General features: G+C 38.0%; 1 protein-coding gene and 1 non-coding gene across 4 annotated transcripts in view; both read right to left on the bottom strand.

Moving 5' to 3' along the window:
- Positions 1–625: 625 nt before the first annotated feature.
- NDC1 (NDC1 transmembrane nucleoporin) overlaps positions 626–12319 on the bottom strand; it is a 69876-nt gene continuing 58182 nt past the window's right edge. For all 3 annotated transcript variants that reach the window (XM_037729871.1, XM_037729870.1, XM_017504416.2), the window contains 2 exons: positions 6487–6647; positions 626–3222 (listed from right to left, as the gene is read on the bottom strand). In XM_037729871.1, coding sequence (XP_037585799.1) covers positions 3159–3222; positions 6487–6647 — 225 coding nt within the window. In that variant the 3' untranslated portion in view covers positions 626–3158. The remainder of the gene's footprint in view (positions 3223–6486; positions 6648–12319) is intronic.
- On the bottom strand, positions 5180–5313 carry LOC119467726. The gene has a single exon (XR_005196324.1). It is a non-coding gene; the product is annotated as a small nucleolar RNA SNORA58 (small nucleolar RNA).

The raw sequence follows: 12319 nt of genomic DNA on the forward strand, positions 1-12319 counted from the left end.
CATCACAACAGCAACTGCTAAGGCTGCTTAGGAGCATGGCAGAACTAGAGGTATGTGCTTATCCATCCCCTTTCTTGCCCCTCAAAACAATCAAGATTTTGCTTATTTAAAAATGGTCAGCAGCTTGCTAAGAATAGCTGGATTGTTAACTGATGAATGAAAGCCATCTTTGTTTTAAGCTATTTGGTAATAAAGAAAGATAGCTATGGGTTGGGAGAGCTAGAGGGAGTCTGAAGGCCTTAGTACCTTAACTACCCAGAGGTGAAGTTCAGACTAATTTAAGTCAAGTTGACAGACATAACTGTTAGCCTGGGGGAATACGATCTGTTTGGAAGCATTATTTTGGCAAGAAAAAAAACTTCTGTTAAGAGATGGCTTTCAGCACCTGCAAACTTTGTTTAGTTTTGTCAGCCACAACAACAAAGAATGAGACTTTGAGAATTCAGGCTCCTTAGAGTTACCACAAAACCCAAATCAGTCTAGGTTAAGAGCAAACGCTGAGTTCTCAAGAAGTTAAACTCTTTCAGGTTTTATAAGCAACAACTCTGAGGCTAAATTGAAATGTTTAAAAAAACACCACCACTCCTGCCCAGAAATTAAATAACTCACCTTACAGACACACATATTTCAATTAATTGTTCCTTTTTTTTAAATTGCCAATTTATTTTTCTACCCAATCCAGTATCCACAATATACAAGAGGATATAAACAGACTATCATGAATATTTACAGGATGATAGACCAAAGAATTACCAAGGAACAAATCCTGCAAAGTAACAAATTGTTGCTTATCCATGTCCACTCAACTGTACAAGGTTTATTTCTAGGACAATTTCCCATTCTCTGTGAAAGAAGTTCTGTGAATTTATACCTTCCATAAGGGTCAAGCAAATATGCTAAGAGCTGATACCATCATGTTTTTATACTAACAGCCGAGAAAGGCTTTTAAAGAACACTCTCTTTCAGTCCATTGTTACAGCATCAGTGGGCTCATAGGCAGGATGTGACTTCATCAAAGGAAATGCTTCTCTCTTCTTGGCCTCCCTAAGACCCTTCTCACAGTACACAGAAGGAGCTCCCCTTGATAACACCCTAGTTCCAACAGATGGTGTGGAGATTATCAACACACAATGGGGAAAAGAAACTGACCCCCTTACCAGCTAAACACAATACAGATCTAGGGAGGCAGTTTCCAGATCTCCAATAGGCAGACATTATGTGGCCTGTATTTAGTACACAGCACATTCTCTTGAGAGAAAACAAGAATGAACATTCTTAGAAACATTCACATTGTAGCTTTACCCAAAGTATATAGGAAATGGCAAAAACCTAAACCTAGCTGGACATTTTATACAAGTAAGTCAAAGTTCAAAGGAATCATCCTATCTTTATTCTCAGGAATCATCCTATCTTTATTCTCAGGAATCCAATGGGTTGAATACCACAGCTCTTCTTTAATGGAAGCAGAAGATTCAGAGTGCTTGTCTCCCAAAATGCCTCAGCGAAGAGCAGCACAGAGAATGTAATATAAAAAGCGTAATAGGGTTAATACATGGAAGACAACAATTCTCGGTCAACCTGGCCACAATTTTCTGTCTTGGCCATCCGTAAGAAATGATCACATTTGATATTCAACTTTCGCATTCAAAAAAAGAAATCAATTCAGCTTCAGACACAAAGGAAAAACAAACAAACAAACAACAACAACAACAACAAAAATGGCAATAGCCTACATATCTAAACACTTGACAATCAGGGAACTGCCCCACAAAGATACGCTCAAGGCCAGAAGTGCCTGTTTATAATTTGGCATGTACTGGTTGAAGGGGCAACAGGGCCTGGAGCTAAAATAGTCAATTTAAAAAATATAAGACATCAATGAATCAGACAAATGTAGACATATATGATACCACATTAAAGACTCATATATAATACTGTGCTGACTGAAAATATTTTGGGACACTAGAAGGAAAAGATAATAGGAAAATAATTACAAAGGAGCATCTCAGTCCAAAGCCAGTCCAGTGAGTACATACAACTAGGATTTCCAATCTTTAATCTCCAAAGAAGCTGATTAATAAATTATAACATCACTTCATTCACCTTGGGACATACAACATACTTCCAAGTGCTGTAATCCCTCTGACGTTTTGGTTTCACTGCTATTTGATGACTAAGTCATTTCTGGCTATAAAGATCTTCCTAATATATTTTAATTAGCCATTTAACACTACAGAGGCTGCCCCCTTTGAGAGACCAGACAAGCTTCACTGAATCTGATCTAATGAAGGTGAACAGTGGGGGAAAAAGGGAGTATTCATTGGTTTTTTTTTTTTTTGTAAAGCTTTCTCTCTCGCTTGAAAAACTCTGCAATCACTTAATGTTTTGCTCCAGAAAAAGAAAGCAAAACTAGCTGGGAAAATATCCATACTTTGTGTTTACTAGCATGATACAAAATAAATTCACAGATGTCAGTCCATTGTTTCTTAAAGACCAAATGTGAATTTTTAATCTTGTAACTTAAGAACTGAGTTTTTCCACATTCTTTTATAGAGTTAGCATCTGTAAACTGAGACCCTTTTTTGGACAATCATACAAATTTAGTCTGTCCCTGGAAACAAAAACACAACCTAACAGATTAACAAAATATGTCCTTTAGACAATATTTTTTCTGTGAATTTTGCTGCACTGTTACCATTTTTATCCTTCAGCAAACAAAACTACACTTAAAAAGTTTATGTATTTCGAGTTCACAAAGAGCTAAACTCTTAATTAAGAAGACTATGAAGTCAACGTACTCTCACTTCAGAACTGGCTCCCCTCTTTTCAAAAGTAAACTCTAAAAGTTTTTTGGTTATCATTATTAAGTTATATGAGCTAGACATTTCCACTGCCATCAATGCTTCTGTAAAATTGAATAGAGATTTTATTATACCACACACACAAAAAGCAATCGGTACAGAAAAAGCAGTTTTCAGTTATTCTGTTGAGAATTTCTTTCCATGATTTCTCCCATTAAAGTATAGCTTTCAAAGCAACCACCACGACAAAGGAAGCATCTAATTAGTCCATTTTCTTCTGATCCAAGAATGCTGAACATTTACTGTCCCATCTGTAGTTGTATCAGCAGTGTAATGAACACAGTTTATATTACTTAACTATTCTTTGAACTCCAAGAACTGTTGAAGTCTTTTCTGATGTTCTGCAGATGCTTGCACAGCACTAAATGAAACATAAATTCAAAGCATAAGCTTTATTTTACATTAAGCATATTAAGTGAACCACAGAGCACAGAGTCAATATTTTTCAAAACAATTAAAAACGAATAGAAATCTTCACTTATTTAGTATTTCTGAAAAAGCTGGATGAAACTCTTTTTAATCTAATGAAGAGGAGGGCTTGCATTCAGTAATGGCATGTTTCTACCTTCTAAAAGACCAAAGCAAATTAAGACTGACAAGTGAAGGCATTAACTTTAACCTGTTCTGCTATGGAACCTGCTGTGCAGAGTTCCAGGCCTTGCAGTTGATATTCTGGATTTTATTATTTTATTTAAACCAGATTCCAACATTATCTTTGAGTTGTGGAGTATCTGAATTGCCTTTAATATAAAATCCTTTAAACTAAAATGTTTGGTTAAAACACAATAGACTCCATTAATCATTTTCAAAGGTAACGGCTTGGTGGTTTAGATTTATTTCTCCCTTTGAACATACGTTATGTTTTGGATGGGAACACTGAGTTCTCTCTCCACCCTCACCATCACAAAAACATATTACCTTGACAAAATTAGGGCAAATATATACTGAAACTAGTATAATACTTCCTCTTAAACTTTTGGGCAAAAATTGAATATAATGAAAGATTCCGGTTTTCTAGTTCTTGAATAGGTCACTGCTTTTTAAAGTGCCAAAACAGTATTACTGTAATAATTTTATTACGAATCATCTTAAAATATCTTATGGACATCTTTGCTTTCTTAAACCGCGTACCTATAATTGAACCATTTCAAGTATACCACTGTGCAAGGATGCCTCTAGGTGCTGGTGAGGCTGTCTTTTCTACTTAACAGCTCTGGAACTCTCTCCAGCACCAAATCTGTGGCTTTCCCATGACACTTCTCTCTGCTAACAGGTAGTGAAGTGTCCCTTACGGTCTACGGTTAGTACTCCTGACTCCAGTAGCAATCTCTACCCCTCAAATAAATTTTGATATGGGCCAGGCATGGTGGCTCACACCTGTAATCCCAACATTTTGGGAGGCTGAGGCAGGTAACTTGCTCACAATCACAGATAGTCAGTGATGTAAGCAGACAGAAATCCAGATATTTTAACTCCAGATATAACATTCTTTCCACTATACCATTCTGTCCTACTTATACAAAATAGCCTCTACTGACTTTATAAACTTTGGTGCATATATAAAATATGGCTCTTCTCAGAGAAAAGACACTAAGGAGGAATTTCATTTTCACAATTTAGTTAATTTTTGAGGCAGGTTCTTGCTCTGTTGCCCAGGCTGGAATGCAGTGCCGCGATCTTGGCTCACTGCAACCTCCACTTCCGAGGTTCAAGTGATTCTCCTGCGTCAGCCTCTGGAGTAGCTGGGATTATAGTTGCCCGCACCATGTCTGGCTAATTTTTGTATTTTTAGTAGAGATGAAGCTTCACGATGTTGGTCAGGCTGGTCTCGAACTCCTGACCTCAGGCGATCCACCTGCCTTTGCCTCACAAAGTGCTAGGATTATAGGCATGAGCCACCGTGCCTGGCCCATTTTCATAGTTTTTAACCAGTCATCTGTATCTCTCTCTCTCTTTTTTTTTTTTTTTTTTTTGAGACAGTCTTGCTCTGTCACCCAGGCTGGAGTGCCATGCCACAATCTCGGCTCACTGCAACCTCTGCCTCCTGGGTGCAAGCGATCCTCATGCCTCAGCCTCTCAAGCAGCTGGGATTACAGGTGCGCACTACCACGCCCAGCTATTTTTTGTACTTTTAGTAGAGACGGGGTTTTGTCATGTTGGCCAGGCTGGTTTCAAACTCCTGACCTCAGGTGATCCGCCTGCCTTGGCCTCTCAACGTGCTGGGATGACAGGCATGAGCCGCTGTGCCCAGCCCACATCTCTTTCTTATCTAATAAATTCCTATGCTCCCCTTTTCTTCTTGCCTTTTTTCCTCAGGGGAATGTTAGAGTCCTGCAATTTATCCAGCCACCGATTACTGGCTAAAATTGGCAGGAATTTCAAATTATTCTTGCATACAATGTCCCCTCTGCCTGGCCATGACCACAGTCAGGCAAGGTCTAAAGGTATGCCCTTCTCCTTGCTTTTGTTCTATCATTAATATGCTTCATATCTATTTCATTCTCTAAATTCATCAGTATTTTCTGATTGTGTCCTACATATTAATTTATATCTTGGAGGCTGTCTAGTGTTGCATAAAGAAAGACAAAAGATTTTTAAGAGCAAGGAAGTCCTAATTTCAGGTTCATGTTTAACAGGCACTAGACTGTGCTATTAGGGAAGTTTTAACATCTCTGTGCCTCTGTTTTCATACCTGTACAATTATGACACTGTCCACATTTCACAGGGTCTTTCAAAAGAGTAAATGTAAAATACACAAAGTTCTAAGTGTATTGTCTAGAATAGCACAGTCTGATAAAACTTTCTAGAATGAAGGAAAGGAAAGGTTTTATACTTAAGTTGTCCAATACAGTAGCTACTAAACACATGTAGTTATTGAGTACTTCAAATTCGGCTAGGGTGACTGGCAAATTGAATTTTCAACTTTATTTAATTTAAATTACAAGTCTTAAACTATTCATTGATTGCACACAAAAACAGCAGAGCAATCTCTTGTCTTCTAAAGCTCATTTATAATTATGATAAATATAAATATAGTTTAGTTACTAAGCTAGTATCCCTCATCCTGCCTAGCTAGATCATTTCACAAGAGGAAAGCAGTAAACATCAATAAAACTAAATATAACAGGCTTGGCATTTGTGGTTTTCTCTCTGGTTCTGTTTCTGAAGGTGTTGTGATCTGTCAGTGTTTTTCCAGCATGAATCACAAAGCACCAGGGATTCATTTCTGGAATACTTCGCTCACCCCAAGTCTTAAGTTTGCTGACCAAGATATAACAATAGAATTAGTTCTAATATGCTTTTCTGGAAAGGTACTCGGGTTTTCTGCCCTTTTTTCTCCCTTAAACATCTTTTGGTAATTTAAAAATATATATAAAATTAAATTTGCTGCATTTGTAACTTTCTGTCCTCTTTTGTCCATTTGAAAGAAATCCCCAAAGCATTATGATGGGCCAAATTTTAAAATATAAACATTAAGTCCACCTCCAAGCTGTAAGTTCACAGTAGGAATCATCAAGGTCCCAAAAGAACACTTTCAACATATAAGCCTTATCATTCCCATACCTGTTTCTAAGGAAAGCTCCCCAGAATGAGTATTATCATGGATCAAAACAGGTAAACTTACTTCAGATGTTCACCAAATGTAGTAGTTATTCTATAGATGGCAGTTTTTAGTGATGCTCTGAATGCAAATCTTAATGTTTTATATGAAGTATCCACAAGGCTTCCTGAAATCCGGGGTGGTTTACTGGAAGCATGAGGAAGCTTAAAGTACTTGTCGACTGCCTACATCAAGAAAGAAAACACATCAGTTTAAGTTATAAAGAAAGCCAACCTAGGCCAGGTGCTGTGGCCCACATGTGTAATAACAACACTTTGGGAGGATGAGGCAGGGGGACTGCTTGAGACCAGGAGTTCCACTGGACTCCAGCCTGGGCAACAGAGACCCTGTCTCAAAAAATAAAAAAAAATAAAAAAAAAAAGAAAGCTAATTTAGTCCAAAGAATTAAGATTTGAGATAGATACATATCGATATATACAGAGAGATATACACATATCCATAGATATGCTGTAACATATTTCTTATTGTAGATCACAGTCAAAATAGTTTCAAAAACAATGCAATAGGGAGGCTCAGCTACTTTGGCAGTTACCAGGCTCCCCCACCCCCAAAATCCAGACTTGCCCTCGAAAACAAAGCTATCATTCAATAGCCTTGAAAATGCAAAGCCTGAAGTGAAACACCAATGTCCTACTCTGCTTATGATGTGTGACAGGCAGGAGGACCTTTATTAAAAGCCTTCAGCAAAAAAAAAAAAAAAACAAAAAAAAACAAACAAACTTTATACTTTACACAAATAGTTATTCACTAAATAGTTTATCTTCTTTTTCAAATCAGATAAGGCATTTTTGAGCAATGACAGACGATACTGTTACATCATGAGGTCCCCATGGAAAAATAAAGTGAAAAGATATAATGGTAGAAGTATATTATTTATAGTTATGAACGTAACCAAAAGAACTGAAAACAAAAGTTATTAAAATTATTTTTGCCATCAAGTTCTTAGTTTCAAGAGCTTTTACATCATCTGTTCTTTTTAATTTTAGCATCCTATTTTTGTTTCTAAGATGCAATATCCTTTCTTACTTCTAAGGATTCTGATGATAGCTTTTTTGTTTTTTAGTTTCTTCCAAGCTGACTTTCTCCCTTTGCTTCTTTTATGAGAGATTTTCCTCAGAAATCTAACGATCCTCGCTCACAAATGCAAGTGGGACCTGATAAAGAGCTAAGCACCGATTCTGAGTGCATGACTGGGGATTACACACAAGGGGCTTCACAGTGGATCTTCTGCAGGGACTTTTAGGGGCGAACCTTCAACTTCGTCACTTTAGGTCTTTCTTCTTGCACTGGCCAGAGTGCCCAAAGAAAAGTCTCCTAGTATCTTCACCACAGGGCCTGGCCCCAGTGTTCCGAAGCCAACTGGGGAACAGGGCTTTTGAACTAACTCATCCCTCTCCTTTAGTACAGCACCCACAACTCTCCCAGTCTGGGTGTTCTACTGTCTGTTAAAGGATAAATAAAACTCAGACTACAGTGGAGTAGGAGCAATTACCCCACAGCATAGGATCTGGGGATCTAACTAATTTTCAAGCAGCTCTCATCCAATCTCTTTATTTTGGGTACCTGTCCCTTCATCCTTGGTTCTAGAGTTACTTGGTGCTTCTCCCACCATCAATTTGAAATCTGCCTCTGGAATCTGCTAAGTTAGCTGTCTCAACCATCTGCTTTCCAGCTTTGAAAGTTTTGTTGCTATTATGTCCTCTCCTGTTTATGGATTTATATATGTATAAAATACCTCTTCTGCAGTTTAGTAGTTTTGGGGAAGAAATAAAATTTGATGCATGTCTTCAGTCTGCCACGATAACTTCAGTGTTATTTTTCACTTAATTTCACTGAATTTAGTGTTATTTAAGTATTTCACTGAATTTCAACTACCTAAAATAATTTCAAGTATGTCTCAGTCTTGGGAAACACTTTTAAAAGTGATAGTTGAAAAAAATATATGATTGAACTCAAAGTTATTGTGGCAGATTGAACAAAAGCATCAAATCTTGTTCCACGATAATGGAAAATTGGATTCTTTTCAATTTTCTTGCAAATGTCCTGATTAACCCTCAGTATTATCAGGAAAAATAATCATCCTCATTATTGCCTATGAATACTTTATATTTTTGTAGTCTGAAATCATTTTACAAACAATTTACAGATGACAAGGTAATGCCAAATAACTTTATATAACTTTAGCATAGGCAAAGACTTCATGACTAAAACACCAAAAGCACTGGCAACAAAAGCCAAAATAGACAAACGGGACCTAATTAAACTCCAGAGCTTCTGCACAGCAAAAGAAACAGTCATTGAAGTGACTCAGCAACCAACAGAATGGGAAAAAATTTTTTTGCAATCTACCCATCTGACAAAGGGCTAATACCCAGAATCTACAAAGAACTAAAACAGATTTACAAGAAAAAAAAAAACCCATTCAAAAGTGGGCCAAGGATATAAACAGACACTTTACAAAAGAAGACATATATGAGGCCAACAAACATATGAAAAAATGCTCATCGTCACTGTCATTAGAGAAATGCAAATCGAAACTACATTGAGATACCATCTCACGCCAGTTAGAATGGTGATCATTAAAAAATCTGGAGACAACAGATGCTGGAGAGGATGTGGAGAAATAGGAACACTTTTACACTGTTGGTAGGAGTGTAAATTAGTTCAACCATTGTGGAAGACAATGTGGCGATTCCTCAAGGACCTAGAAATAGAAATTCCATTTGACCCAGCAATCCCATTACTGGGTATATATCCAAAGGATTATAAATCATTCTATTATAAGGACACATGCACACAAATGTTCATTGCAATACTGTTTACAATAGCAAAGACTTGGAACCAACCCAAATGCCCATCGATGACAGACTGGACAGGGAAAATGTGGCATACATACACCATGGAATACTATGAAGCCATAAAAAACGATGAGCTCATGTCCCTTGTAGGGATATGGATGAACCTGGAAACCATCAGTCTCAGCAAAATGACACAAGAACAGAAAATCAAACACCGCATGTTGTCACTCATAGGCAGGTGTTGAACAATGAGAACACATGGACACAGGGAGAGGAGCATCACACACTGGGGTCTGTGGGGGGGAACAGGGGAGGGACAGCAGGGGGTGGGGAGTTGGAGAGGGATAACATGGGGAGAAACGTCAGATATAGGTGATGGGCAGGAAGGCAGCAAACCACACTGCCATGTGTGTACCTATGCAACCATCTTACATGTTCTTCACATGTACCCCAAAACCTAAAACACAATTATAAAAACTTTACATAAGAATTAAAAAAAAAAAAATACAAAACTTTAAGAAGACCAGTCACAATGGCTCATGCCTGTAATCCCAGCACTTTGGGAGGCTGGGACGGGAGGACTGCTTGAAAGCCAGGAGTTCTAGACTAGCTTGAGCAACACAGAAAGACTCTGTCACTACAAAAAATTTAAAAATTGGCCGGGCGTGGTGACTCACACCTGTAATCCAAGCACTTTGGAGGCCAAGGCAGGTGGATCACCTGAGGTCGGGAGTTCAAGACCAGCCTGACCAACATGGTGAAACCCCGTCTTTCAAAAAAAAAAAAAAATTAATTAATTAAAAAAAAATTTTTTTATTAGCTGGATGTGGTGCAACACCTGCAGTCCCAACTACTTGGGAGACTGACATGAGTGGGAGGATCATTTGATCCCCAAAATTTAAGGTTACAGTGAACCATGATCATGCAACTGTACTCCAGCCCAGGAAACAGAGCAAGACCTTGTCCCCAAAATATATTAAATTAAATGAAAATGAAAATAAGAACACAAACACGGCAAATCCAAATTTTTATTCCATATTTTCTAGGTTTTGAAGGTATACACACCTGAAATGAGCAATGTCATTTGAATGCAACTAGTTGTTCATCAGCTATCATGTATAAACCTGGAATACATCTATCTTGTAAATACTAATTCCAAATATGAGCTATATCTCTAATAGGTTCTAGCTCATCAGTACTCTGGTTCTTTTTCTTGCATTTGCACTATCAAAATGCAGTAGCTTAAAAAACTTTTGACAACTCATAATTTTGCTAAAGAAAGTACAGCCATTTTCTTTGCACCTTAATTACAAACATTTTCTTTTTCCTCTCTTTATTTTTGAGAAACAGTATCGCTCTGTCGCCTAGGCTGGTGTGCAGTAGCACGATCTTGGCTCACTGCAACCTACGTCTCCGAGGTTCAAGCGATTCTCCAGCCTCAGCCTCCAAAGCAACTGGGATTACAGGTACCTGCCATCACGCCCAGCTAATTTTTTTGTATTTTTAGTAGAGACAGGGTTTCACCACATTGACCAGGCTGGTTTTAAAATCCTGACCTCAAGTGATCCACTTGCCTCAGCCTCCCAAAGCGCTAGGATTATAGGCATGAGCCACCACGCCTGGCTGAAAAACATTTTCATTCTTAGGTTTATACAAATTCAGATATCAATTCGGATGGCTTTTTTTTTTTTGACATCACCTATTGCCTTCTTATCTTTATAACCCCCTTACAAATTGTATAAATACTGGTACACAAATACAACAGAAAATGAAGGAACACTGGTCATATGGACTCTTAGCAAAATGAGATGATTTAAGTTCTTATTATAAAATACTGTGGGATAAAGTCTTTCCTGTTGAATGACTTACTAGATGAGCATACCACATATATTTCTTTTCTCCCATTAAAAATATATTGTTCTGTAATCTTTGAGTTTGAGAAAACCATGTCTAGAATATCAACTGAAGGTTCACAGTCTAAAATTCCTCTGTTTTTTGAGATGGAGTCTCACTCTGTCACCCTGGCTGGAGTGCAATGGTGCCATCTCAGCTCACTGCAACCTCCACCTCCCTAGTTCAAGTGATCCTCCCACCTCAGTCTCTCAAGTAGCTAGGATTATAGGCATATACCACCATGCCCGGCTAATTTTTTTGTATTTTCAGTAGAGATGGGGTTTCACCATATTGGTCAGGCTGGTCTCGAACTCCTGACCTCAGGTGATCTGCCTCCCTGGCTTCCCAAAGTGCTGGGATTACAGGCATGAGTTACTACACCAGTCCTGAAATCCCTCTTATATAATCAATTTTATCATCATCATTAAAGTCTAGAGCTATGCTGTCCAATATGGCAACCACTAGCCACATGTAGCTATTGAGCACCTGAAATGTGATGAGTCCGCATTAAGATATGCTATAAAGTGAAAAATAAACATCAGATTTCTAAGAATTAGTATGTAAAAATTGTTATAAAAGATCTCATTAGTAATTTTATCTTGATTACATGGTAAAATGACTCTACTTTAAATGTTGGGTTAAATAAACTGTACTATTAAAATAAATTTCACCTGTATTTTGTTAATGTATCTACCAGAAAACATAAGACTACATAGATGACTGCATTTTATTTTTATTGGACAGAACTGGTCTAGAGTGCAGCTATCTGTCGCTCTGCATTTGTCTCTCAGTGTGTCTAGGTAATTGTTTTAACATATTGGCAATTTTCTTCCCTTTACCATTGTGGGCAGAAAATTTAAAAATTATGAATCATCAGTTGTATTCAATGAAAACACTCCCAGCACTTTGGGAGGCTGAGGCAGGCAGATGGCTTGAGGTCAGGAGTTCAAGACCAGCCTGTCCAACATGGTGAAACCCTGTCTCTACTAAAAATACAAAAATTAGCTGGGTGTGGTGGCACATGTCTATAATCCCAGCGACTCGGGAGGCTGAAGCAGGAGAATCGCTTGAACCTGGGAGGCAGAGGCTGCAGTGAACCAAGATCGCACCATTGTACTCCAGCCTGGGCAAAAAAGCAAGACTCC

The sequence above is a fragment of the Cebus imitator genome, unplaced genomic scaffold (genome assembly GCF_001604975.1).
Source record: "Cebus imitator isolate Cc_AM_T3 unplaced genomic scaffold, Cebus_imitator-1.0 Scaffold322, whole genome shotgun sequence".
NCBI lineage: Eukaryota > Metazoa > Chordata > Mammalia > Primates > Cebidae > Cebus > Cebus imitator.